Source organism: Cyprinodon tularosa, unplaced genomic scaffold (genome assembly GCF_016077235.1).
Source record: "Cyprinodon tularosa strain WSP-4 unplaced genomic scaffold, ASM1607723v1 ctg262, whole genome shotgun sequence".
In the NCBI taxonomy this organism is placed as follows: domain Eukaryota; kingdom Metazoa; phylum Chordata; class Actinopteri; order Cyprinodontiformes; family Cyprinodontidae; genus Cyprinodon; species Cyprinodon tularosa.
The window spans coordinates 787,427-812,614 of NW_024038966.1; the positions used below are offsets into that span (position 1 = coordinate 787,427).

The window sequence follows — 25,188 nt, forward strand, 5'->3', positions numbered from 1 at the left end:
CTGAGCATGCAAACCCCTGGAGTACCATCCGGGTGTACCCACTGGGAGTACCCTCCGGGAGTAACCTCCGGGTACATGAATAGAGTACCCTCCGGGAGTACCCTCTGGGTACTCCAGCTTCCTCCCACAGTCCAAAAACATGACTGTTAGGTTAATTGGCTTCTCTACAGTCCCCTTAGGTGTGAGTGTGTTCATGAATGGTTGTTTGTCCTGTTTGTCTCTGTGTTGTCCTGCGATGGACTGGCGACCTGTCCATGGTGTACCCCGCCTGTAAGAAAGCATGTAAGAAAATGGATGGATGGAAAATGGTTGGATGGACGTCTGCAATCATACGTCCTAATCCGCATTTGGGGGCTATCATAGGGAGCCTACCTATATGTCAATGACGGGGCCCCTAAGAGCTCGGGGGTCCATAAGCAATTCATTCTCTGCTTACATATATATATATATATGTATACCATTGTGTGTATTCCTCATAAATAATTAGAACTAATACTAGGTTAGTTAGGTTTATTGCAAAAATATGTAAAACTGACTAGTTTTGACTATTTTAGTATGCATAAATCAAGAAAACAATAAAAGTACATCAGTGACCTAAAACTAAAAATGTATTTGGCTTAAATTAGCCGACAAATCCCGTCAGCCCTGTCACCATCCTCTGAGAGAGAGGGCTGGAGGCGGGTCCAACCATCGCAGTTAAGTCTCCTTCTTTACTCTGGGAGCCAAAATCATTCCCGAGCAAAAACTTTCTGGACTTTAAAGCGCAGAAAAAAAGGCGCATCCACCAATTCCCAGAGCTGCGTGGATGTGTGCAGAGAGTCCGCTGGAAGTCGCTCATTTTAGGGGGAATCCAACCAGCCACCATCTAACATGAATAATGGATCCAATCGGACCGCTGACCAAGAAAACTGTCCCCCGGAACCTCCGTTTGCCATCGATGTCATCCGAGGTGAGTAGACTGGAGCTGGGTCTCGTGCCGAGCCCATCCAGCGGTCACTGTGTCCGCGGATGATCCACTGAATGTGGGGAAGAGGATCTGCACTTTACGCACCAGCAGGTTGCCCCATCCTCTGGAATTTATATTCATTTGGGCCAGTTTCTAAGCGACATCGGCTAAAGTGCTGTGGACAGGACCAGGGGAGACATAATTAAATTAAATTATATGTATATATCAGTTTGTATGTTTCAGAAAGTAAAATGGATCAGATCTAAAATATAGAAAAATGGATGAATCTCTTAATATGAAGGATATGAGCTCATTTATGGTTCACATAGAAGGGGATTGAGGTACTGATCACCCAAAGTAGCTTAATTAAGGGCTGTAACATTTATTTACTAAATAATTTATTGATTTAAGTATGGTTTCTTTATTGTTTTAGTTTTTTTTATTTATTTTTAGCAGAGTTGTTTTTTCTTTATTTTTCATTATCAGAAAAGGCTTTAAAATCATATCAACGGCTTTAAAATTATATCAATAAATTACTTGGTTAAAAAAAAGAAAAAAAAAGAAAAAAAAGATAAATACATTTTTATCCGGTTAAACCTAAAAGCAGGGATATTGAACACCACGATGGCAAGTTTCCTGCAACTTTTTTACATTTCTCTGTTTTGAACACACTTGGTTCTGATAGTTGTTGATCAGCAACAGGCTGTTGATCACCCATCAATTAAATTCAGGTGTGCAAAGCAGGAACACAGCTATAACATGCAGGAGATCTGCAATCCAGGGCTGGGGTTGAATACGCCTGCAATTGCTCTGCTTTTTGTCCCCTAAAGTTATGACTTCAGAACACAGTTTTGTTTGTTAATTTCAACAAACAATGTCTTGTTAAAAATCAAGACATTCAGCTCATGTTTTTTTTTTTTTCCCAACTGAAACTTTTAGCTAAATCCCACAAATGAGATTTAGATCCGAACTTTGGACTTATGTAGCATGAATCTGTATCAAATTAATAGATTTGTGGTTTATGAACAAAAAAAATCTTGTGTAATGTCTATATGGTTTTATTGGACCACATTATTTGGCAAATTGTACTGTAGTGATGTTTTGTAGCTAAGATCAAAGGTATTCCATGGATTATTGATAATCTTGAACTTTGTACTTTATTTTATTGTGATTATTACCGTCTTCGTCTCTTTTGGCATTTCATAATCAACTTCTTGTCAGTCTTTAGATTTGTGGTATTTGTCATTCAGGTTTCTGCTCTTTTAAGGTCCGTAGGTTGATTTAACCCCTATCTCTGTGTGTTCATTTCTTTATTAGCCTCCCTCTCTCACTCTATTGTTAAAGATAGGCTCTGTGTATGCACCCTGAGGCTCTATCTTTCCGGTTCTTTTCCCTGAAAAGAGATCACTCGGGATAAACTCTTTAAATAACACTTAATCAATTATATGTATTAAATAACCAAGAAACATGACAACAGATTTTGACAGAAATTTAATTGAAATTGCTTAGGCTTCTCACCTCTCAGGAAGTGGCCCCGATTAACAGTTAAAAAGGCATTTTATACATCTCCAGTCTGCCACATCACCATATTTAGCATTTAGCAGATGATTAGACATCCATGGCTCCAGCCTTATCAAAATAAGACACTGCTCTTGTTCCATTTCCAAATCTTTGCCACCTACAAAACAAAGATTATAACTGTATTCAGACAGAGGAAATGTCCTAATTCAATTTAAACATCAGTTCTGACACGCAGCAGGCAGCCCATACCAGGGTGTGATGAACTCACACATCTTCAATGAGAATTTTCCTAAGAGTATTATAGGTTCACTGTAAGCTGCAGCGCTTCCTTTTGATTTGACTCACCTGGTTCTTGTGTCACTGACAACCTTCCCAGTTTTCATCATTCCTCATCGGTTCCTTCTGTTTTCAAGGCCCTGCCATTTCTACCTTCTTCCTGCTTTACTTGATGTTTTGCTTCATGTCGTGCTTCCATCATCTTTCATAAATGTTCTGACTTTTCGCATAAGGCATCACTTTGAGTCTTGACTGTGTCCTGTCTGCATTTAGGTGTCCAGTTTCAAACTTAACTTACTTGATGCTAATACCTCTTTTTCGACGTCCATCATTCTAGCCCCACCCTCTAATTATTCATGGTTCACACCTGGCCACCCTCTGACGTCATTTCCTGGAGGAACGTCTGATGATATCTGAATAAGTCTGTGGTTTCTTGCTGCTACATCACTGACATATTGTGAATACATGACTGCATCCTTTGATTACTTCATTGTTCACTGATTATTTTTGGCTTCACAAAACCCCAAATATTTTTTGTCCTTAACTAAAAGCAGAACCGGTCATACTTTATACATGTACTGTATTCATCACTTCAGTGGCTGTGGGTTTTATATGAAGATTTTGCATATAAACTGTTTAATTTTTCATTTTATTTTGTGCAATTCACTGACCAAATTTGTACATATGGTATACAGTTTATGTGCTTATAGCCTACTTCCCTATTTTTATGATTTCTTGTCTGCTTTTTTCTCATTTGTCCTCATGTATTTCTTTAAACTCTGTGAGGCTATGGAAACATATTTTAATTCCTCTGTGGTTCTATTGACTGTAAGCTTAAGATTAGATAAATGAATTTAAAAAATTTGAAACCAAAAATGGTTTAATGTTATTTCTGTTTCCGTGTTTACAAAGTGATGTGATTGCAACTTAATATCTAAGGGTGTGACTGGATTACTGCTGTCTTTATATCATCCTTCAATGCTGCAATATTTTGTATCTACAGAAATAATTACCTTTTTAGGAAACTGTGCAGTACATCAGCACAGCCTAACCCAGCAATGACCAGACAAGAGAGAATCAGATTGCACTGCGAACAGGTTGTCAGTTATAAAGGGGGTCAGTACCTGAATGAACCATAGGGTGCAAGTCTTGCCGTTCCAGTTCTAGTCCTTTTGCGACTGCTTCTGCAATCCAAACATCTAGAAAAGAGGTCCAAGTTTGTGAGGATGTAATTACATGAAAGTCCCAGTTGAAAGTAGCTAAAGGTGAGATCTAAAATAATGGAACACAAATTATTGAATAAGCTGGGACTCACCCTAAGTGCGCTGAAAACCAAGCCTGATCTACGTATTATTTTTAGGTTACAGCAAGGGATGCCGCCTTCTGACTGGCTTCCCTTGCATAAAAGCAGTAGCACTGAGACTACTGTGGTGAGGTGCAATTTTTCATTGTTTCTGCTGTTTACTTTATTTGTCTTTGGTTTATTTAATTTGAATATTTAAGTTTAGTCAATCAAGTCCACCCTGAAATCTTTCTTTTTCTAACATTGTGATTATGCACCCCTCCACTAATTTTGCCCTGGAAAACTGCCCATATAGCCCATATCAAAAACTCTAGAGTAGAAAACCAATCACACTCACATCTCTGGGTTATTTTAGAATTGATTAGAACCTAAAAAGCCTCGCAAAAGTTTTTACAACCATTAAGTGACAATAAACCCACACATTTTATTTGATAGACCAACAAACTACAAAGCAGTACTTAGTCGTAACGTGAATTGAAAACTATGTGTTATCAATCATTATTTTTATATCAGATATTTGAAATGGGTGACATTAATTTGTATTCAGGCTCAACTACGGTGAATTTCAGTTGGAGAGAGATGTTAGTAGTAAAAAGGGAGGACCAAAAAAAACCTCAGGGAGGTCAGGGATAGAGCTAAAGCAGAGTTATTGTTGTGGGTGCAATGTGATGAAACCTTCAATAGTTCAAGTTGCGTAAAGAATCTGGCAATCCACTGTAACACGTATGAGTTTGTGCAGATGGAGGACGACGAAGTAGCGGGGAAAAGCCCATATATGCAGAGGGAAGCGGTCAAACTCCACTCTGGCTGTCCCAGCTAAGGGATGAACTGTGGACTTTCGTTCTTTGCGGCGCTACAACTCTGGATACAGTGAAGCCCCTTTTCAAATCTGCTCAAATCTGCATTAGTGAATTTTTTAATAAACAAAGTCAAATGGCCTGTAATTGAATTTAATCTTTTAACACCAATTATTATTATCCTTGAAGTTTCTCCAGCTGCAAACACAACATCTGTTAGATATTAGATTACATTACAGTAACAGAACATGCACTTTTAGTGAAGAGAAAATCGCTTCTTATTTTTAGATTTAGGAAATGGCTCAGAGAGATAAATCATAAAGATCAATCTTAAAGTTATGGAACAGTCAAAAGGGCATAACAGAATTTACAGAGAAACCTTAGCAAAACAGGAACACCTGTTTATAGGATTCGTTTCAGCCCGACTGGCTCTAATGAGTCCAAATTCCTGACGGTAAATGACTCGGGTTACAAGAATAGATTCAGCTAAAGCTACAGAGGTTCAGCTATTTACTGCCTTTCCTGCCATTCTTTGTTTCACATTTTCCTTTCTCGTGAAAGAAAACCTTGTTGGCGGCCTGATGGCGGCATCTACCTCCATCGTAATCACCCGTATCGTCATGTCATCGCCGTCATCATCATCATCATCAAACACATCCTGCCACTATCGACCCTTGGGGTTCTTCATTACTTTGGTTTTATTTGTTCATTTATGCTAGAAGATCTAACTGAAATAATCTCAGCTCTCATGTGTATTTCCTTTTTTTGTACACTTAAAAGTTTGTTTATTTAGTGGCTTAGGGGCATATGTGTTATTGCAACAAATTTTTCCTGATGTTACCTCTTAAACCTTTTATGGACTTGATGTACTTTTGGCTTTTAAGTAGTTTTTGTTTTATTGTTTTTTTTATCCAGCCTAAGAAGGTGAGGATGATCATGAGCAGTTTTGTGTTTTAACAGTCAGAAAAAATCCTTCTCATATTCTTATGTTTCCACCCATAAAAGCAGCCTCTTGAGCTTGAATCAAAGCTAAAAGCCCCAATTTCTTTCTCTAATTTTGCTTTCTGTTTCAGAATTGGACGTCTATGGTATCGTCTTATATGCCATCCTCACCTTCATGGCTACGGTTTCTATGCTGGTCTTCCTAGAGGAGTGTGTGTACATTTACAAGAAAGTGCCTCCTAAAAAGAAGAACTTAATCATCTGGGTGAATGGGGCAGCTCCGGTAAATACATACTTCAAAGTTTCTGCCAAAAGTATTCACACCCCTTTAAATTTGACACATTTTCGTGCATTACCTCAAATCTCTTTGCAAAGAAATTGCAGAATTCTGAAACGGAAAAAATTTACCTGGATTTCAAGATTCTGTGTAATAAACCAATAGAAAGTATTCAATTGTCTGTAATAATGGTGTAAAAAATTATCTATGGTTAAATCTTTATAAAAATGTCTTTTTGTTCTGTGTTTTGGAACAAAAGTGATCATATAAACCTCTAGAGTATAATCAGGGTTTTCGCGGGTCATTAAAAATCATTAAAAGTCATTAAATTATTATTTTTTTAAATAAGGCCTTAATTGGCTTTAAAATTCATTAAATGTGATTATCATGGCATTTAAAATGCTTCATAAAAAAAAAAAAAAAATTACTGTAAGTCAGATATATTACATCGCAATATATTTGTGCGGAAATGCTTCTGGTTGATCGTAAAGCCATATGTTTGGAAAAGTAGAAGAAGAGAATGGGGAAAGGGACATTGCTGCAACCAATCGACAGTAAAGATGACAATGGATTTTGCCGTTTTATATGTATATATATATATAATTTTAATTGCCATATATTGATGGCATTAAAATTATTTCATTTTTATTTCATTTCAAGCATTAAAAAGCAATAAATTAGTTACTAATTTCTGTATTAAACCCTGATTTTTTTTTTTGCCACCTTTACTATTATACCCCTAAATAAAGTCCTGAAAAATGTGATGCTGCCTAACTTTTAAAACATTTTGCCTGCGTGTGAAATCAGTAAACATGATTATATTACCACAGGAGCATTGAGGTGGTTGTATAATGCTGTGTGAATACTTTCTTTTTTTTCAGCAGGAGCAGGGCTTGAATTTAACAGTTTTGGAAAACTTTAGATTAGTCCAATAATATAGTAATAATATATGTAAAATTCAACTGATAAATTAACCATATGTTTTGGGATGTGAGTAAAGGTTTTTGCCTCCTCATAAACATTGTTAAAAATGTCCTTCCCCTCGGCTTTGACAGGTTATCGCCAGCATGTCCTGCATGGGAATGTGGATCCCAAGAGCCGTGATTGTTACAGATCTGACCTCAGCCACGTAGGTTTTTTTTTTTTTTTTTTTTATCTTTTTGTTCTTCTCCCCTAGTCTTTTCATCACCTTCCTCTCTTTGTGCGTTCTATATGCCGTGCCCTTATATATTTGCTGGGGGATGAAAGGGGAAAATTAAACCTCATAATTCCTTGGAAGTCTTTATAGAAAACAGCAGCGTGGTTGAGCAACAGGCTTTCCCTTTCTTGTAGTTTTTTTTCTTTCCTCTAATTAACATCCTCTGTTGCTCTTCTATCCCACTAGCTATTTTGCCATGGTGGTGTTTAAGTTCCTGATTATGATGCTGGAGGAGATTGGAGGGGATGAGGCTTTCGTGAAGCGAGGAGAGAAACGCAAACTGAAGATCAGCACGGGGCCTTGCTGCTGTTGCTGCCCCTGTCTCCCAGATGTGGCCATCACACGGTAAATTCCCCCATGACACTCAGTTTGAGCATAAACCAGACTTTGTTAGGGTTATTTTGTAGCTTCATTGACTCATTGGCTGCTTTATTTGAATCCTGAAATAAGCAGAGTAATTCAGAGGGATCAGAACACATCATTAGTTTGACGTAGTTGGCTCCTTATATTCTGTACAGCATACAACTTTAGTGTTTTTTTTTTGTCTGACTAAAAATGAATCAGTTTACTTTTATTTTGGTTAGATATGCCCTGACCTGATACCAAGATCAAATATTTGCCTTAGGGATTGACTAATTAGCTGGATCAGATATTGGATGAATAATCCCAATTTGTCACAATTTGTTTGTGGGTTGAAGGCCCAAAAGCAGCAGCAGGCAGGCAGAGGTGAATTATTGGTTGATTTAACGAAGAGTAATTGAAAAAAAAAGTCCAAACAAACAGGCAACCAAGAATCCAAAATCCAAAAATGAAAACAAAGTCCAAAAAACAAACAAGAAACCAGGAGTCCAAAATTCAAAACATGAAAAAATAAGTAGAAAACAAACCAGAAAACCATGGAGACATCAGGGAATCAAAACTCAGGGAGGAAAGCTCAGAGAGACGAAGTTGGAGCATGAAAGACGAAGTAAGACGAGGACCCAGCAAAGAGGAACTGAAGAGAGAGGGCTTTTAAAGGAGACAAGGACAAAGAGAGGGCTAATGAGAAGATTGGGAACAGGTGAGGACAAAGCAGAAACAAAACAGGAGCTAGGGTGAAAGGAGAACACCAAAGGGCAGCAGAGGGCAACAAATGACAAACCTGGAAGACTGGAACTAACTAGAAAACACAACAACATAATAATCAAACCACTAGGACTATAAAATATGGAGAAAAGTAAAACTAAAAACTCAAAAGAAAACCTAACAGAACCAAGAAAAACAAAAAAACAAAGAACACAATAAACTAAGAATAAAACCATAAAAACTAAGAAACAAGGAGAAAAGCAAAACTGGATACTCAAAAGAAAAACATCAAAGAAAACAGAAACCTAACACGATCAAATCATTTCGTTTTAGTTTTTTTCATACAACAATGTCTATATTGAACTTGATGCCTTCACTCACATGACAACTTATATGATTCATTTATTAAATCGGTATCAGCCATCAGTTCAGCCCAGGCATCGGTGCTGGACTGTATTGGAAAAAAACTCTCAAATTTTGGCCTCATTATGGAGTAAATGTTGTAGTGTTGTTTTTTCTGGGAGTTTTCTGAGAATTCTGGTGTAAAAACATTGTTCAGGCTTCTTTCTTTTGAAATTTTAGTCAAAGAAGGAAAAGCCTAACAGAAATGTTTCACAGTTGCTAATGTCTGCAGGAAATGATCTTATTCATATTCATGCTTTGTCAGGTTACATCCATTATTATACATGATTTGCAAAACCTTTAATACTTGAATATATATAAAGCTTTTGTATTCAGTCTTTTTTTTCTTAATACCAATCAATAAAATCTTGTGCAATCAGCTGCCTACAAAGGTCATACCCAGTAGACAGAATTCGCTGAATTATTTTATTTTGTTTAAACGTTTAAGATGGGGTGAGATTATAAATCAACATCCCAAGTTTAGAGCATCTCATGGAGCAATGTTCAACATCAGAAAAGATGGATAGCGTATTACAGAACTCGAAACATTTAAGTTCTAAAGAGATAGGCTGGTCAAGGAGCGTATTATTGTATGTTAGAGAAACAGCTGAAAGCCTTTGGTTTCTCTGGAGGAGCAGCAGAGATCCAGCACTCGGATGGGAGAATCTGTGCACTTCACAAATGTGACTTCTTGAAAAAAAAAATTATAAAAGACAGCTATGTTTAAAAGGAACCTAAACAAATTGTCTGTAGATTCCAGGCCCATCCAATGAAAGCTGCTGTTATCTCTGCATCTAATGATGTTTCTTCAAAGGCCCTTTGCAAGACCATGTCATGCTACTTCTGTTGAAAAGCTGGGCCAGAACAAAAATAATAATTTCCTAAGGATCTGAAGGAGGAAACTGTCTCCGTCTCCCATTTGGATGCAACAATTACATAACAATGTGCACTGAGGGCAGGATTTCGCAATGCTAATCATGTACAGATGCAGCCAGGAGTCAATGACAGATTCAGTCATGTCAGAAAGCTTTGAACTAGTTTTTAGCATGTTTGAACAGAATCAACCGATGTGCAAACAGTGGTGGATTCAAACAGCAGGGAAGCAGCGTTTCTAAGAACTCAAGTCAGCACACTCCTGGTCATTAACTTATTCTCGATGCATGCATGCAGCACTGGGGTCATAGCCCCTCATTCCTCTCTCCAATTGCCCTGAGTATTTGTCACAGTGATAGCGACAGAGATACCTTATCGAGGATCTCACATAACATACGCATAGATAGAACCACTTTTAAATAGTTTCTGTTTGTGCAAAAACAGAAAATCTTGTAAATTACAACCTTACATGCAGTGGTACTAATTATGGTCAGGTCAAGACATGCTCAACTTTTTCTTAACTGATTTGTTTAAGATCTTTCAGTCCCTTAGAGCTTCCTGGCACTGTTTTCAATCCCTGGGCATTTTCAGATCTTGACTTGTCACAGGCATAATAAAATTCACCCCTTCCTCACTCTGTATTGCTACAGAAAACCTCAAGACAAGTCTGATATATTTCCAGGACAACTGGGGATTCAACAATGGACTTGTGATAGTGTTTTGTCTCCAAGGTCTGGTTTAATAAAAGGCTGCCATAAAATGATTTCCTCTCTTCCAACTCCAGACGCACGCTTTTCCTGCTCAAGCTTGGCTCCTTCCAGTTTGCCATCCTGAAGCTTGTCTTCACCATCATTTCCCTTATTCTGTGGACCAATGGGAATTTCAGCCAACAAAATGTAAGTTAAAGGGCTGAAAATAAAAACAGCTCCCCAGTCTAAGATATACAGGTATTTCTTTCATTATTGTTGGTTAATGAGTTTTTAAACAGTTTTTTTGTGTACAAGCATTACCTCACAAAGTACTTGTACCCTGTAAACACCAGGGTATTTAATTAGCTTTTAATGTGAACACAAAAACCGACACAATATAAAATTAAAACATGGTAATAAAAACCTTTACAGGCTATGATCATCTTTTAGAGCTGTGTTCAGTCTAACTTGTAAAATTTTAAAGATCATAGCGTTACTAAAATCTGACCGTGATGATTGTCAACTGTCCAATTTGATGGCTAAGAAAAGCAGAATGTTAATCACCCCTCCTTGGAGTACCACACTAAAGGGCTGGTTATACTCCCGAAGCAGTGTGTCGCAGTTAGCATGTTGCAGATATGACGCAGACATTTTTGATTTATGCTAAATATCGAAGCGTGGTCTGCGCTATGTTTATTCCTTGCCATAACCGAAAAGGGGAAAATCATGAACTAGCCGTGGGTCTAGATACAGACGAGGCAGTGAGGTAATGGGGGCAAGTTTGTTCGACAACGGAGGGACATGAGGGAGAAAAGGTGCGGGGATCCAGGTGGAAAAAGGGTCCCAGCGTTCTCGTGCACCTCGCTCCTCTAGCTGGTCCATCTTCCCGAGTCGTTTTCTGCAATTACAGTCAAAACAAACAAACAAAACAAGCCGGTAAGGTACCAAACAGGAGATACGCATGGTGTATCTCCTGCAGATGTATATTTGACTAATCAGAGGCCTCCTGTCTGCAGCACTGTCTGTGGTCACCTACAATTTTGGAGAGGTGCAGCAGAGTGTCTGCGGAGGGGGCGGAGACGTCTCTGCGTTCACCAAGACACCTACGCAGATGACCTAGTTTCGAAGTATAAATCAGCCTTAAGATGGTGGAGGGGTTTCATTGATGTAGATGATATGTTGTCTGGGGTGCAGGTAGAATCCAAGGCAAACTGGCTCTTGATGACAGGTCAGACAAAGAGCAGTTGAGTTTTCGCCTCCCTGAGGTTGTGCAGGAGGTTGAGTGATACTGGCCTGGTCTGTGGAAACGGGTTCCTAGAGAGATGCTGGACTGTCTTCAGCTTTGCAGTGGACCAGTGGGAGAGACAAAGGTCGAGTTAGATTTGCTTGTCTTCCCCCCAGCTCAGCCATCTCTTGTTTGAGTTCACTCTGGTTGATAAGAGGGCCACATCCCTGCATCATCAAATAGTGGGTAGGGCCCTGACTCTTGTCTCAGCCTAAGGGCTGAGTGGCGACACGTTACCCCAGCCGTTCTTCAAGTGCCTGGCAGGAGTGCTTGACAGCTTCCCTCTCATGGACTCTATCATCCTACTGGGGGACTTAGATATACATACAGATATATGTACAGAAGAGCTATATGTGTATATATATTTTATCTCTTTTTATTCTTATTTTTTATCTTATTATATTGTATAGTTGGATGTGTGTATATATCATGTAAAACTGTAACTAGAGCGTGTAACAAAAGTAATTTCCCTCTGGGATTATTAAAGTATTTCTGATTCTGATTCTGACTTCAAGCCCCATGCAGGAATCAGCGATACCTGGTGGGGTGTGATTGGGAAGAATTGCCCCTCAGCTGTAAAACTGAGAGGGGTTTTGGTTATCCCGTAAAAATAAAAAATAAAAAATCCACTGTTTCCAAGTTTAGGTGATTGGCTGTAACACTTAACGTGATTGCGTCATCCAGGAAAAATACACAGGTGGTCACGCCTACAGCCAGGGTTCATGTGTATCTGTTGTGAACTGGTAGGTGGAACCCGTTTAAAATGCCCCCCAGGTCAAAAGTGTGGCTTCACTTTATTAAGACTGATGCCAATAGTGCGCAATGCAATACATCGTGCACGGAAACAATTTAAGAGCAGAAAGTTGCTCGGTGTTTGACTGCAAGAAGAGCGGACCGCAGCCGGGGCGACCATCCTCCTCTCAGCAGCCCGTGGGCAGAGCAAAGCCAGAGCGGAGTGAATCATGCTGCTTTCAAACTGGACGCAGCAGGAGCAGCAAAATCACGTCTGCTGCTTCATTTTTTGCTGCTTGTACCAGCTTCTGACGCGCGGCTGAAGCAGTTTGCTGCTCTGGCTGCGCGGTCGAAAAGTGGCTCTGACGTGCGTTGGGCGGAGCAACTCTATCCTTTCTCTGCCTTGCAGCTATATTTTCTGTGATCAGTGGGAAAAAAGTAGTTTTATTATGTTTTCAAGTGCGAAAATCCACCTGAAAACTTAATCAGTGCTGTCAGTTCATCCTGCCTTCCAATATTTCTGTGGGAGCCGCTCAGACCCCCACATACCAGCGGTGCGCTGTCAATAGGATCCCATTCAACGGGCTTGTTTGTCAGACATGGTAATTTTTCTAAAGGAAAACTGCTAAGTAAAAAGGTCCTCACAATGCAACAGTGAATATTAGACTCTGAAATTTTTTTTTTTTTGTAAGAGGAAAAATGTAAACGGAAAAATCAGAGCTTAAAATAAAACTCAAGATTTGTACTTTTTTATGTTGTGTAATTTTCTTTTTCTTCGAATTGATATTATAAAACTGGTATCGAAAAAAGTATCGTTCAGGAAGCGGTATCGAAGTGAAGGTATCGGTATTGCTACCGGAACCGGAAATTTTTGAACAATACCCAGCCCTATTTAAGGGGGGGATTGTCGTTAAAAGGGGAGATTGTCTCCTGTAAATCCGTGTATCATTCGTTCTTTCTATTTTCAATTGTCAGTCAAAAAACAAAAAATAAAAAATTGACTGGTTATTTTGTTTTTTGTTTTTTATGATTAAACCAAAAACGAAAGAAGGATTTGTTTTTAATCCGTGTATCATTCGTTCTTTCTATTTTCAATTGTCAATCAAAAAACAAAAAATAAAAAATTGACTGGTTATTTTGTTTTTTGTTTTTTATGGTTAAACCAAAAACGAAAAAAGGATTTGTTTTTCATATATCAATTCTAAGCTCAGATCAAGAATACGAAATGGAAAAACGGACAGAATCCGTGTATCATTCGTTCTTTCTATTTTCAATTGCCAATCAAAAAACAAAAAATAAAAAATTGACTGGTTATTTTGTTTTTTGTTTTTTATGGTTAAACCAAAAACGAAAAAAGGATTTGTTTTTCATATATCAATTCTAAGCTCAGATCAAGAATACGAAATGGAAAAACGGACAGCAACGCATAATTTGATTTTAATATTTAATCGGTACAGTTTACGTGACCCGGAAATAGCTCTTTGCGCAGCAGTTGGGGTAATGAAGTGGTTACCATGGCGACGCTAGAACCATACACTATGTTGATCGAGAAGCTGTTTGTTGTTGCTAGTTAAAAGTACAGTGCACAGAAAAGTTTCAAGACAAAAGTTATACCTGGAAAATCCTGCTGATTTTCTCCGTTGTCATGTCCTCCTCCTTAAGAGTCACACGCTTGGATCCTCGAAATAACACGTAACTGTCCATGGCTGATAGGTCCGACTGCCTTATCTGGTGCAGCTTGATCGAACGTGGTGGGGGTAAGCCAATTGTTTTTTTAGCTAACGCTCCACCAAACTTCCGGGTCACGTAAACTGTACCGATTAAATATTAAAATCAAATTATGCATTGCTGTCCGTTTTTCCATTTCGTATTCTTGATCTGAGCTTAAAATTGATATATGAAAAACAAATCCTTTTTTCGTTTTTGGTTTAACCATAAAGAACAAAAAACAAAATAACCAGTCATTTTTTTATTTTTTGTTTTTTGATTGACAATTGAAAATAGAAAGAACGAATGATACACGGATTCGGACAGCAACGCAGAATTTGATTTTAATATTTAATCGGTACAGTTTACATGACCCGGAAGTTTGGTGGAGCGTTAGCTAAAAAAACAATTGGCTTACTCCCACCACGTTCGATTAAACTGCACCAGATAAGGCAGTCGGACCTATCAGCCACGGACAGTTACGTTTTATTTCGAGGATCCAAGCGTGTGACTCTTGAGGAGGACATGACAACGGAGAAAATTTGCAGGATTTTCCAGGTATAACTTTTTTCTTGAAACTTTTCTGTGCACTGTACTTTTAACTAGCAACAACAAACAGCTTCTCGATCAACATAGTGTGTGGTTCTAGCGTCGCCATGGTAGCCACTTCATTACCCCAACTGCTGCGCAAAGAGCTATTTCCGGGTCACGTAAACTGTACCGATTAAATATTAAAAACAAATTCTGCGTTGCTGTCCGTTTTTCCATTTCGTATTCTTGATCTGAGCTTAGAATTGATATATGAAAAACAAATCCTTTTTTCGTTTTTGGTTTAACCATAAAAAACAAATAACAAAATAACCAGTCAATTTTTTATTTTTTGTTTTTTGATTGGCAATTGAAAATAGAAAGAACGAATGATACACGGATTCAACAATCCGTGTATCATTCGTTCTTTCTATTTTCAATTGTCAATCAAAAAACAAAAAATTGACTGGTTATTTTGTTTTTTATGGTTAAACCAAAAACGAAAAAAGGATTTGTTTTTCATATATCAATTCTAAGCTCAGATCTAGAATACGAAATGGAAAAACGGACAGCAACGCAGAATTTGATTTTAATATTTAATCGGTACAGTTTACGTGACCCGGAAGTTTGGTGGAGCTTTAGCTAAAAAAAACAATTGGCTTACCCCCATAGATATCCATAATAAAGGCTTTATTATGGATATCTATGCTTACCCCCACCACGTTCGATCAAGCTGCACCAGATAAGGCAGTCGGACCTATCAGCCATGGACAGTTACGGTCGAGGATCCAAGCGTGTGACTCTTAAGGAGGAGGACATGACAACGGAGAAAATCAGCAGGATTTTCCAGGTATAACTTTTTTCTTGAAACTTTTCTGTGCACTGTACTTTTAACTAGCAACAACAAACAGCGTTCTAGCGTCGCCATGGTAGCCACTTCATCACCCCACTGCCTCGCAAAGAGCTATTTCCGGGTCACGTAAACTGTACCGATTAAATATTAAAATCAAATTCTGCGTTTTTAATCCGTGTATCATTCGTTCTTTCTATTTTCAATTGTCAATCAAAAAACAAAAAATAAAAAATTGACTGGTTATTTTGTTTTTTGTTTTTTATGGTTAAACCAAAAACGAAAAAAGGATTTGTTTTTCATATATCAATTCTAAGCTCAGATCAAGAATACGAAATGGAAAAACGGACAGCAACGCAGAATTTGATTTTAATATTTAATCGGTACAGTTTACGTGACCCGGAAATAGCTCTTTGCGCGGCAGTGGGGTGATGAAGTGGCTACCATGGCGACGCTAGAACGCTGTTTGTTGTTGCTAGTTAAAAGTACAGTGCACAGAAAAGTTTCAAGAAAAAAGTTATACCTGGAAAATCCTGCTGATTTTCTCCATTGTCATGTCCTCCTCCTTAAGAGTCACACGCTTGGATCCTCGAGCGTAACTGTCCATGGCTGATAGGTCCGACTGCCTTATCTGGTGCAGCTTGATCGAACGTGGTGGGGGTAAGCATAGATATCCATAATAAAGCCTTTATTATGGATATCTATGGGGGTAAGCCAATTGTTTTTTTTAGCTAAAGCTCCACCAAACTTCCGGGTCACGTAAACTGTACCGATTAAATATTAAAATCAAATTCTGCGTTGCTGTCCGTTTTTCCATTTCGTATTCTTGATCTGAGCTTAGAAGTGATATATGAAAAACAAATCCTTTTTTCGTTTTTGGTTTAACCATAAAAAACAAAAAACAAAATAACCAGTCAATTTTTTATTTTTTGTTTTTTGATTGACAATTGAAAATAGAAAGAACGAATGATACACGGATTCCTGTAATACCTTAAACCTGTCTATGATTCTTAAGGGTCGGTCGTTTTGGTTATTGGACTTCAAAACAAGTCATTAACTGTTTCTAGAGAAAACCACCTTTAAACATAAGGGTGTTTGTCTGTCCACTTGGCACCAGTGCAGTAATGATAAACCTTATCCTGACCTTTGGGATTTATTTCACCTTTAGCCACATTTTCTGGATGCTCCATCGAGCCAATGACTGGCACCTGGTTTTGAGCTGTGGCTGTTGGAATGGTTGTAAGCCAGACAGACTCTGCAGGCCCAAACGGGTAGTCAGTATCTGCTGGGAATGTCTGTCTCAATCCTTGGTCAAGGGTAAACTTCCATCTCTGGGAGAGATCTTTTCAGATTCCAAGAGAGACTTGGGATATAGAGTTTGAGTGGACCATATACTGACTGGCTCTATGGTGAATGCAGCCACACATAGCATATTGTGTAGTAATCGCAGAACTTTGTGGTGGACAACAGCAGGAAGGGATACCATCAAGCTAAAAAAGCAGTCCTATCTAGAGGCTTAAATAAACATCTGGGAGGGGCTCTTATTATCCATTACTCCTCCACAATGAGAAGAATCAGGTGATTTGGCTCAAGAATCTGTTTTAGATGCCAGCAAGTGTCCTTTGGCAAGTGTTCCAAGCACGCCCCACTGAAAGAAGGGGAGACAGCCCAGGACATGCTTAAGGTACTATGTCTCTTGGCAGTCTATTGAACACCTTAGAGATCACCCAGAGAATCTGTAAATATCTGAAGCTCAGTTGGGAATATCTGTTGAACATCATTATGCTTCAACATAATGGTCTTTGTAGAAACAAGGCTTAAAGACTGCCGCAACTGAAAGGAAGCCCAAAACTGCAAAATTAGCAGTTCTCCCACATTGCTGTACAGGATTTGGACATAAAGACAATAAAGACAGTGCTCTTGTTCTTTCTCGGTGCAAAAAATGTGCCCAACTGACAAGCCAAACAATGGGCTGGCAACGTGCACTTGTTTTAACTCTATACATCACAATGAAAGCATGGATCACAGTGACACAGGGTGGTGATACCATGAAATGTTATTAAATGTCAGGGATGTGGTTGCTTTTGCGAGTCTAGCACTGTTTTTTTTTCTTCAGGAAATTGGTTTTTATTACATGTCATTACTGCTCTAGGACCTAATGTACAAGTTCTCTGTGATAAAAGCTTAACTCTGTTAATAGATGTCAGGTTTTTTCACTAATAGGATAAGAGGATGATAGTTTGTAATTGATTGATTCAGGCTTTACTCTGTCCTTAAAGCATAGTTTGTATGGGTTTTCTGACCTGCCACCATGGTTTTGTATTTTTATTAGTGTAATGGCTATCAAAACTAAAATGAGAAGTGAAAAATTAGCTTTTAGCTTTCATTGTTTTCTTTCCTTTCCAAATCTTGAGATATTCAGAATTACTGGATGATTTGCTCTTCTTGTGTGAGATCAAGCACATCCCCCTATAAAGATGCTATTTGTATCCACTATTTAAGCAAATATTTTATCCCCAGCTCCACTGAGAATCTTTATGCTGCACTACGGTATTTAAAGAGGGATTATTGAGTTTTCTAATGACACTGCCACTTGTGGCTAAAATATATTTCTGCAGCACTCTTCTGTTCATTCTCGTAGCTCGTTCTTAAGACGTTTTCACCTTACACGGAGTTGCCATTGATGTGTGAGTTGAGCTGGATGCCCTTGAATATTCTCAAAATCAATAATAATAACTTTTAGACTGTTTGCTAGGTTGTACCCCTTCAACACGGACGTGCTTGACATCACAACCTCTGAAAAATGCGGGAACTTCCAAACCGAAGGAAATTCATGAAAATAGTCTACAGGCTTATAGATGGATCAGTGCTGAACTACTGAGCTCATCAAATTATGTTTTAATGATAAAGGCTCAAATAAAAAGGCTATTTAAAGGATATTTTTCAGTTAAAAACTTACATAATGTCTCAATGAAGCCTATGGCATTTGTCCAAAAAAATGTCTTTGAACTTTCTTTCTTTCTTACTTTCTTACTTTCTTTCTTTCTACAAATAGTGAGAAATTCTGTTTATTTCTGATGCTTTTTGCCCATAAAACTCTCATTTTGTCATGATGGGTTCAGAAAAGCCCAATATGCAGAACACAACGGAGTCTGATGAAAAGTTTAACAGAGTTTATTGAAGCACATGAAATATTACACTGGAACTGGTTCAGGCCTGGGGGCAGGTTCACTGGAGTCTGTAAGAATGACAGTTCAGTTAGCTCTGGGACTGAAGAGTTTGAGTTTGAGAGTTTCTGAAGAATACCTTGATTAGTCCGGGTTTTGCTTTGAGAGAGGAACTGTTGGGTCCAGAGACTGTTTAGTTCAGCAGAGTCCAATAACCGTTTCAGCGTCTTACTTCTGACTTGAGGGCAGACCTTGGTTTGGGGTTTCCAGCTCTTAGCCAAGAGCTGCATGGGAATCCAGAGAAGAGTCTTCAGGTTTGGCTCAGAGGGCAGGCTCGGCAGGTTAAGCTCATCCAGAGCTAACAAGGGAAACAGGATTCCTGAAAGCAGAGACAAGGAGGTGTTAGAATCTTATCTCAACAGAGATAACAAAGATTCTCAGGAGATTGCTAGGCTCAGGTGCTAACCAAACTGGATCAACACTGCGGCGCCGAGGCAAGGTCTGAAGGCAGGTTATATACAGGAGGATCCACTGATGACAAGATGCGCCTCAGGTGTGTTGGAGGCTCAGCTCAGGAGGATCCACGGCGCACTCCGCTGGAGAAAGGTGGTACAGCTCCAGATCCCAACACATTTAGTATTTATTGGACAAATAAAATTGTAGGAAACGAGACATAATGGAAAATTGCCCCTATTATGTATTTGAGAACCAGCCTGGCACCCTCTCCCTTCACGCTGGTCACCATCTTGGCGGATTACATAGTTGCTCAACTAGTGTTGGTCCAAAATCAGCCAGTGTTGTGGTGATGGTCACGCACAATTGCTAGGTGGGTTAGAGGTTAGGACCACATGAAGGCTGTTCCATCCTATTTAATCCACATAGGTTGCATCTAATAAAAATATCTTCAAGGATATAATTTGCTTCCTAGCAGTGATTTGTGTGTTTTTCATTTCCATGGCTGCAGAACCTCCTCTTTGTGTAGTTTCACTGATATTACCTCAAATAATGGCAATCCTTGTTATTCTGGTGAGAGAGATGCCACCCCACATCCTAACTCAACCTCTACATAACCCTGCTCGGCATTTGGGAACAGACCTTTATGTGTGCAACTCAGATTTTCAGCTCAGCTGCTCAACCCACAAAGACATGTCTTTACTAATGTGGTAGAATTTAATGGATCTGTTGCTAAGAGGTGCTGCTATGGATAATGCATGACGAACCAAACACAAATTGTCCTTATTCCCTGTGCCATGATGACATTGCTACCTTCAATGTCAGATTGTTTAAAATACATTAAAAGGAATTCACTTTTATATTTGTGTTATTCATTTCATGTTTTTTTTATTTTTTTTATTTTACTTTTTTTCATATTTTAAATGTTGTGATGGTATGTTTTAATAAGACTCGTAATGTTCTGTATGAGTTTTTGCATATGCATTTGCAGGCTTATTATCTAAAGATTTTGAGAATTAATAAAAACCAAATCACATTTTTATGTTTTATGATGACATTTAGCTTGTTGTTGAATTGTTGCAAGGATCTTGGCATGAAAAAAATTATTATTACATGATTATATCTCCACTGTGTTTATTTTCTGTTGTTCATCGATCATCTTTTAGATGACAATCACTGGAGCATCTATATGGATCAATCCATTTGTGGGCATCTTAACAATCATTGGTCTGTGGCCTGTCACCATGACTTTCATGCATCTGAGAAACACCTTACAGTCAATTAAGATCGTTCCCAAGTACGCTATGTACCAGGTAAGGTACAATGGAAGGACACACTTCCCCAGCACTGAGGTTGTCTAAAGCTAACGGTATTCATGTGATGGTGTTTGTAGATGCTGCTGATCATGACCCAGCTGCAGACCGCTATAATCAACATCTTGGCCATGAACAAGGTCATCGCCTGCTCTCCACCCTTCTCATCTCCATTCAGAGGATACAGTGAGTCACAACACAATTACTAACGCCGTTACCTTTTTTTAGTAACGAGTAATCTAACTAATTACTTTGACTGTAACTATAACGTTACCATTGCCGACACCCCGTTACTGCGCGTTACTCAGGTCGCACAATTAACCTTTTTTTCACGATAGGACTCGTGTGCGTCTCGTCATGAGAGAGGGGAGGATGAGATTGGCTGATGTATAGTGAGATTCCGTCTGTCAGTTTGGTAGGTGGGTGTTTCTGCTGGCGGGTGTTAACGTACAGCACACACAGAGAGCTGGAGAGTGAGGATGACTCCAGAAGCAAAACAGCGTTTTCCAGATGGAAATACCGGTGTTACGTCGAGCTGCGTTTCCCCATCAGATACAGTTTCCCCTGCATCTCCGCACAGCACAGGCGGTGAGATTCACCACGCAAGCGACAGGAGACGCACATGCTCGCTAAAGGCGCGCAACAGTCGCCCTGTGGTCCCGCCACAGGGGAACTACGGAAAGCGTGAATGATCAAATGTTAGCCTGGATGGATGGATGGATGGATGGATGGATGGATGGATGGATGGATGGATGGCTGTCTGTCTGTCTGTCTGTCTGTCTGTCTGTCTGTCTGTCTGTCTGTCTGTCTGTCTGTCTGTCTGTCTGTCTGTCTGTCTGTCTGTCTGTCAGTCAGTCAGTCAACCCAAACACACAGGATTTCAGAATTAGACATCCCCAGTTATTAATTTCATACACTCACCAGATCTGAACGCCCTGTTAAAAAAAACTTCACACCCATGAGTAGAGATAATGCAGCCTGATGATAGGTACACCGCATCAGATACCGTTCCCCCCATGTTAAGCAGGGGAAACGCTATCTGACGGGGTTTATAGGCCCGTCAGATAGCCTTCCCCCCATGTTAAGCAGGGGAAACGCTATCTGACGGGGTTTATAGGCCCGTCAGATACCGTTCCCCCCATGTTAAGCAGGGGAAACGCTATCTGACAGGGTTTATAGGCCCGTCAGATGGCGTTCCCCCATGATGTAATTTACTTTGAGTTGCAATAAATGCAAAACTCTCTGCAGGTTCTTGTCTTTGTCGTCCACTCTATTCAGCTGTCTTTGGAAACACACAGCGAGAAGGTGGGGGCCGGGTGGTGAGGCCTAGTGGTGGCAATAGTTACTTTTACTATTAACTAGTTACTTTTATTGTGGAGTAACTCAGTCACTTTTTGGGAGAAGTAACTTGTAATTATAACTAATTACTTTTTCAAAGTAACCAACACTGGTCTTTACTGAAGGTCTGGTTACATCTAACCTAGTGGTTGACTCCCCCTAGTGGTCTGGTGCACTTCCATATTTACAGGACAAAAATAACTTATTGTTATTTTTTTCTAGCATTAGTTTTGGATTTCCTTTTTAGTGTTTAGTGTCTTTGCATTACGGCTATGTTTGCATTGCGTTTAGATGTGATTATAACAATCGAGATGTACATGTTTTTGCAAAGTTGCAAACATTTTAAATGTCATATTAATAATAGTTTTTTTATTAAAAATATCTTTGAAATTTTTTGTAATATTTTTGCAATCATAGCTTCAGCTATAGATTAGAGTTTGAACGGTTCCAGAAAATGTAACTAGGACAGAACTTCACTTCTAATTTATATGATTCTCTATAACTTTAATTCATTTTAGTTCATTCACAACTCGTGTCATTTTAGGGCTCTTTAAAGAGGCAGTTCTATGGAATCATACAGAAAAACTGGTTGAATATTTTCTATCTAAGGAAACTCAGCTGACTGCATCGGGTCATTGACTGCAGAATTCTCTCCTCCTGGACGATCATGTGTCAGTAGTGGACAGTGGCTTCCTTAATACTACTGACTTTGCAGCAATCCACCAAGCATGCATGTAGCATAAGAGAGAAAGAAAAAACTCCCTTATTACTATGATATAAAGGAAGTTTAAAATTGAAAAATTTTAATTTGTATGTGCACTTGCAAAATGTTCCTGAAACCTTTTTTAGATTCAACATTTTCTCTATAACACATTGTTTTGTTTTTTTATTTGAATTGTTGAAGGATTATCACCTAAAAGGTATAAAAAGGTGTCTCCACTTTTCAATCATATGAATCTGTTGTTTTTTTTTTTTTTTTTTTTTTTAGGGCTTTCTTGAGCGCCACTGTCTAAAAAAATAAATGGATAAATCACATCAGGCCTAACAGAATTGTTATATATAAAATGTTGCTTCAGTCTGATGATGACTGGCGTGAGGAAACGCATCACTGTCACCGTGCCTCTTTGTGCAAACATTGTTTCTGCTCCGTCACTTTACGCCCTCTGTCTCCGCAGTGCTCAGTCAGAAGCTTCTCATCCTGGAGATGTTCATCATCACTCTGGTCAACCGACTGCTGTATCGACGGCAGTACGACCCTCTGCCAGAGGAAGAACCGGGCGACAATGAGAACACCAAGATGGTCGAAATAACAGTTTCTGCATGAATGTGTGTGTCTGAGTGTGCGTCTATGATTAGGAAAAATGTGTAGAGTTTTATTAATCAATAAATATGAATTCAATGTAAATCAGTTAAGTGGTTCTATGTTTGACTGATGGGACACTCAGGTCACTTTTTAGAAAACAGCATCTTGACATAAAGGGAGCTTATTACAGCAGTCTGATGGAATATTTTTCTCTTTTAAAGTATGTTTCCTCTTAAGTATGAACACTAACTGACCCGACTGTACATTGGTGCTGTGAAATAATTATCTGTTCTCTAATGGCACCTTATTGAATTTTATAGCATTTTTTCCACATAAAAATGTACAGCTTTCAAATGTACATTCTTGTTTAAAATCTTTCCCTAAATGTTATGATTGGACTTAAATCTCTGTTTGCTGACAATCTTTGAGGTTTTAAATGGTTTCCTCTTAGTTTAATGCAAGCTCTTCATGTTTGCTTTTAAAGCATGCAGTGTAAAAGTTATACCAGCAACTGTGAGCCGCTTGGGCATTGAGGCGGTGCAGCCCAGACTATGGCACCTCCATCTCCGTTCATCACAGCTGAATGGGGAGTATTTCAGGGAAGCTTTAATCAGTCTGTATTTTTGCTGCTATTTTTATTTAGATTCTGACATTAAATTTGGAGCAAGGTTAGAGTACCATAACGGAGACAGAAGTGACAGCATTACCAACTGTAAATTGGTTTCCCCCCGCCTCAGCTAGGGGTAATTAGATAACACATTGCTGTTTCAAAGAGGATCAAACCATGAGTTGTTTTTGTTTTCCCTTTGTTATTATGAATATTAATTATGTAACATCTCTACTGACTTTTGTGTGTTTGTGTTTATGATTGTCTAGAGTTTTGTTTTTTTGTTTGCTAAAAGAGAGACCTTTACTTTGCAAGGATTTAGATTCCTTTTAGTTTCCCCAAAAGCGTACCTTTGTTCAATATGTAACAGCTTTTTAATATGAATGATGGGAAAAAAAGCTGAAAATCAGGGGCCAAAGATTTGTTAAAGGAGAATACTGTAGACTAGTGTACCAATGTTATTGTCAATAAAGATGCTTGTATTTTTCTACAGGACTTTTTTGCTTTGTTTTTTGTTTTTTTGTGTGTGTGTCAGTGTGCTGGTTTTACAAAGTGGAAAGAAAATGGTATAGAGCTGCGCTGGTGAAGATTCTCAGTCATCCAGGTCATAGTCATTTCAAAAAAGTAAAAAAAAAAAACAGCAGTGGACTTTGTTTCCCAGTTTGAAGATCTTTCACTTCCCATCCAGGAAGCTTCTATAATTGAAAAAGCTTCCTGGATGGTAAGTGAAACGTCTTTAAAAACTTGAAAACAAAGTACAGTGGATTGTTTTTTAACTTTTTTGGAAGGTATAGAACTTTCTATTTTTTAGGTTTATATATGCCTTACAGTTCTTTAACTGGAAACACATGAGTTGCCTTCCCTAGTTTGCCCTACATTAATCTAGGGGGGGAAACAACGCAGAGTTAAGCTGAGTAAACTTTAAAATTTATTCTTTAGATTTTTCTTCTCTCTCTCTCTCTTTTTTTTTTTTTTTTACATCTTTAATATAATGTGATCTTTGTTATGATTTCCTTGACTTTGAATTGGACATTGCTTTGATAATAAACTGAATTAACAGCTTTAATGGTCCCCGTTGAAATTATTGACTACAGTTAATGGGAAATACATAATATTCTGTTACTTCTATATTTTTTTTATCTTTAAAAATCACTTTAAATGCCTTTTAAACCTTAGACATATTTATCATTGCTGAACCTGGATACCTGGTCATTGTTATGTTATCATCGTGCCACTAGAGGGAGGCAGAGACCCTGCTTGGTCTCTATTTATTCAGCAGAGCCGAGCGCGATTTGTGGCACTGGCAGGTCGCTCTGGAACTTCCGGTGGCAGGTCGGACTGCCACGGCGTATTACTGGCAGCTGCCAGTAGTTGTGGCAGCTGCCACTAGGCTGCCACAACTACTGGCAGCTGCCACAACTACGGAGACTGGCTGCCAGACCGGTTTAAACCGTTTCTGGGGCTGCCGGCGCCGTTTTTCGGCAAAAAACTTAGTTAACGTGACTCTATTGGTGGATTTTTTTTTTTTTTTTTTTATTACGATCTTAGTTAACGTGACTCTATAGGTGGATTTTTTTTTTTTTAATTACGATCTTATTGTTTAATAAAATGTGTCA

At 38.7% G+C, this 25,188-nt stretch overlaps 1 protein-coding gene across 1 annotated transcript; it reads left to right on the forward strand.

Annotated features, from left to right (window-relative positions):
• The first annotated feature begins 684 nt into the window (after window positions 1-684).
• Window positions 685-24,067, forward strand: slc51a (solute carrier family 51 subunit alpha). The gene is made up of 8 exons (XM_038289045.1): window positions 685-949; window positions 5,917-6,068; window positions 7,118-7,191; window positions 7,447-7,605; window positions 10,385-10,496; window positions 20,178-20,324; window positions 20,405-20,510; window positions 22,838-24,067. Exons 1-8 carry the CDS (start codon window positions 871-873, stop codon window positions 22,984-22,986), a joined length of 978 nt encoding a protein of 325 aa, XP_038144973.1. The 5' UTR covers window positions 685-870; the 3' UTR covers window positions 22,987-24,067.
• Window positions 24,068-25,188: the final 1,121 nt, after the last annotated feature.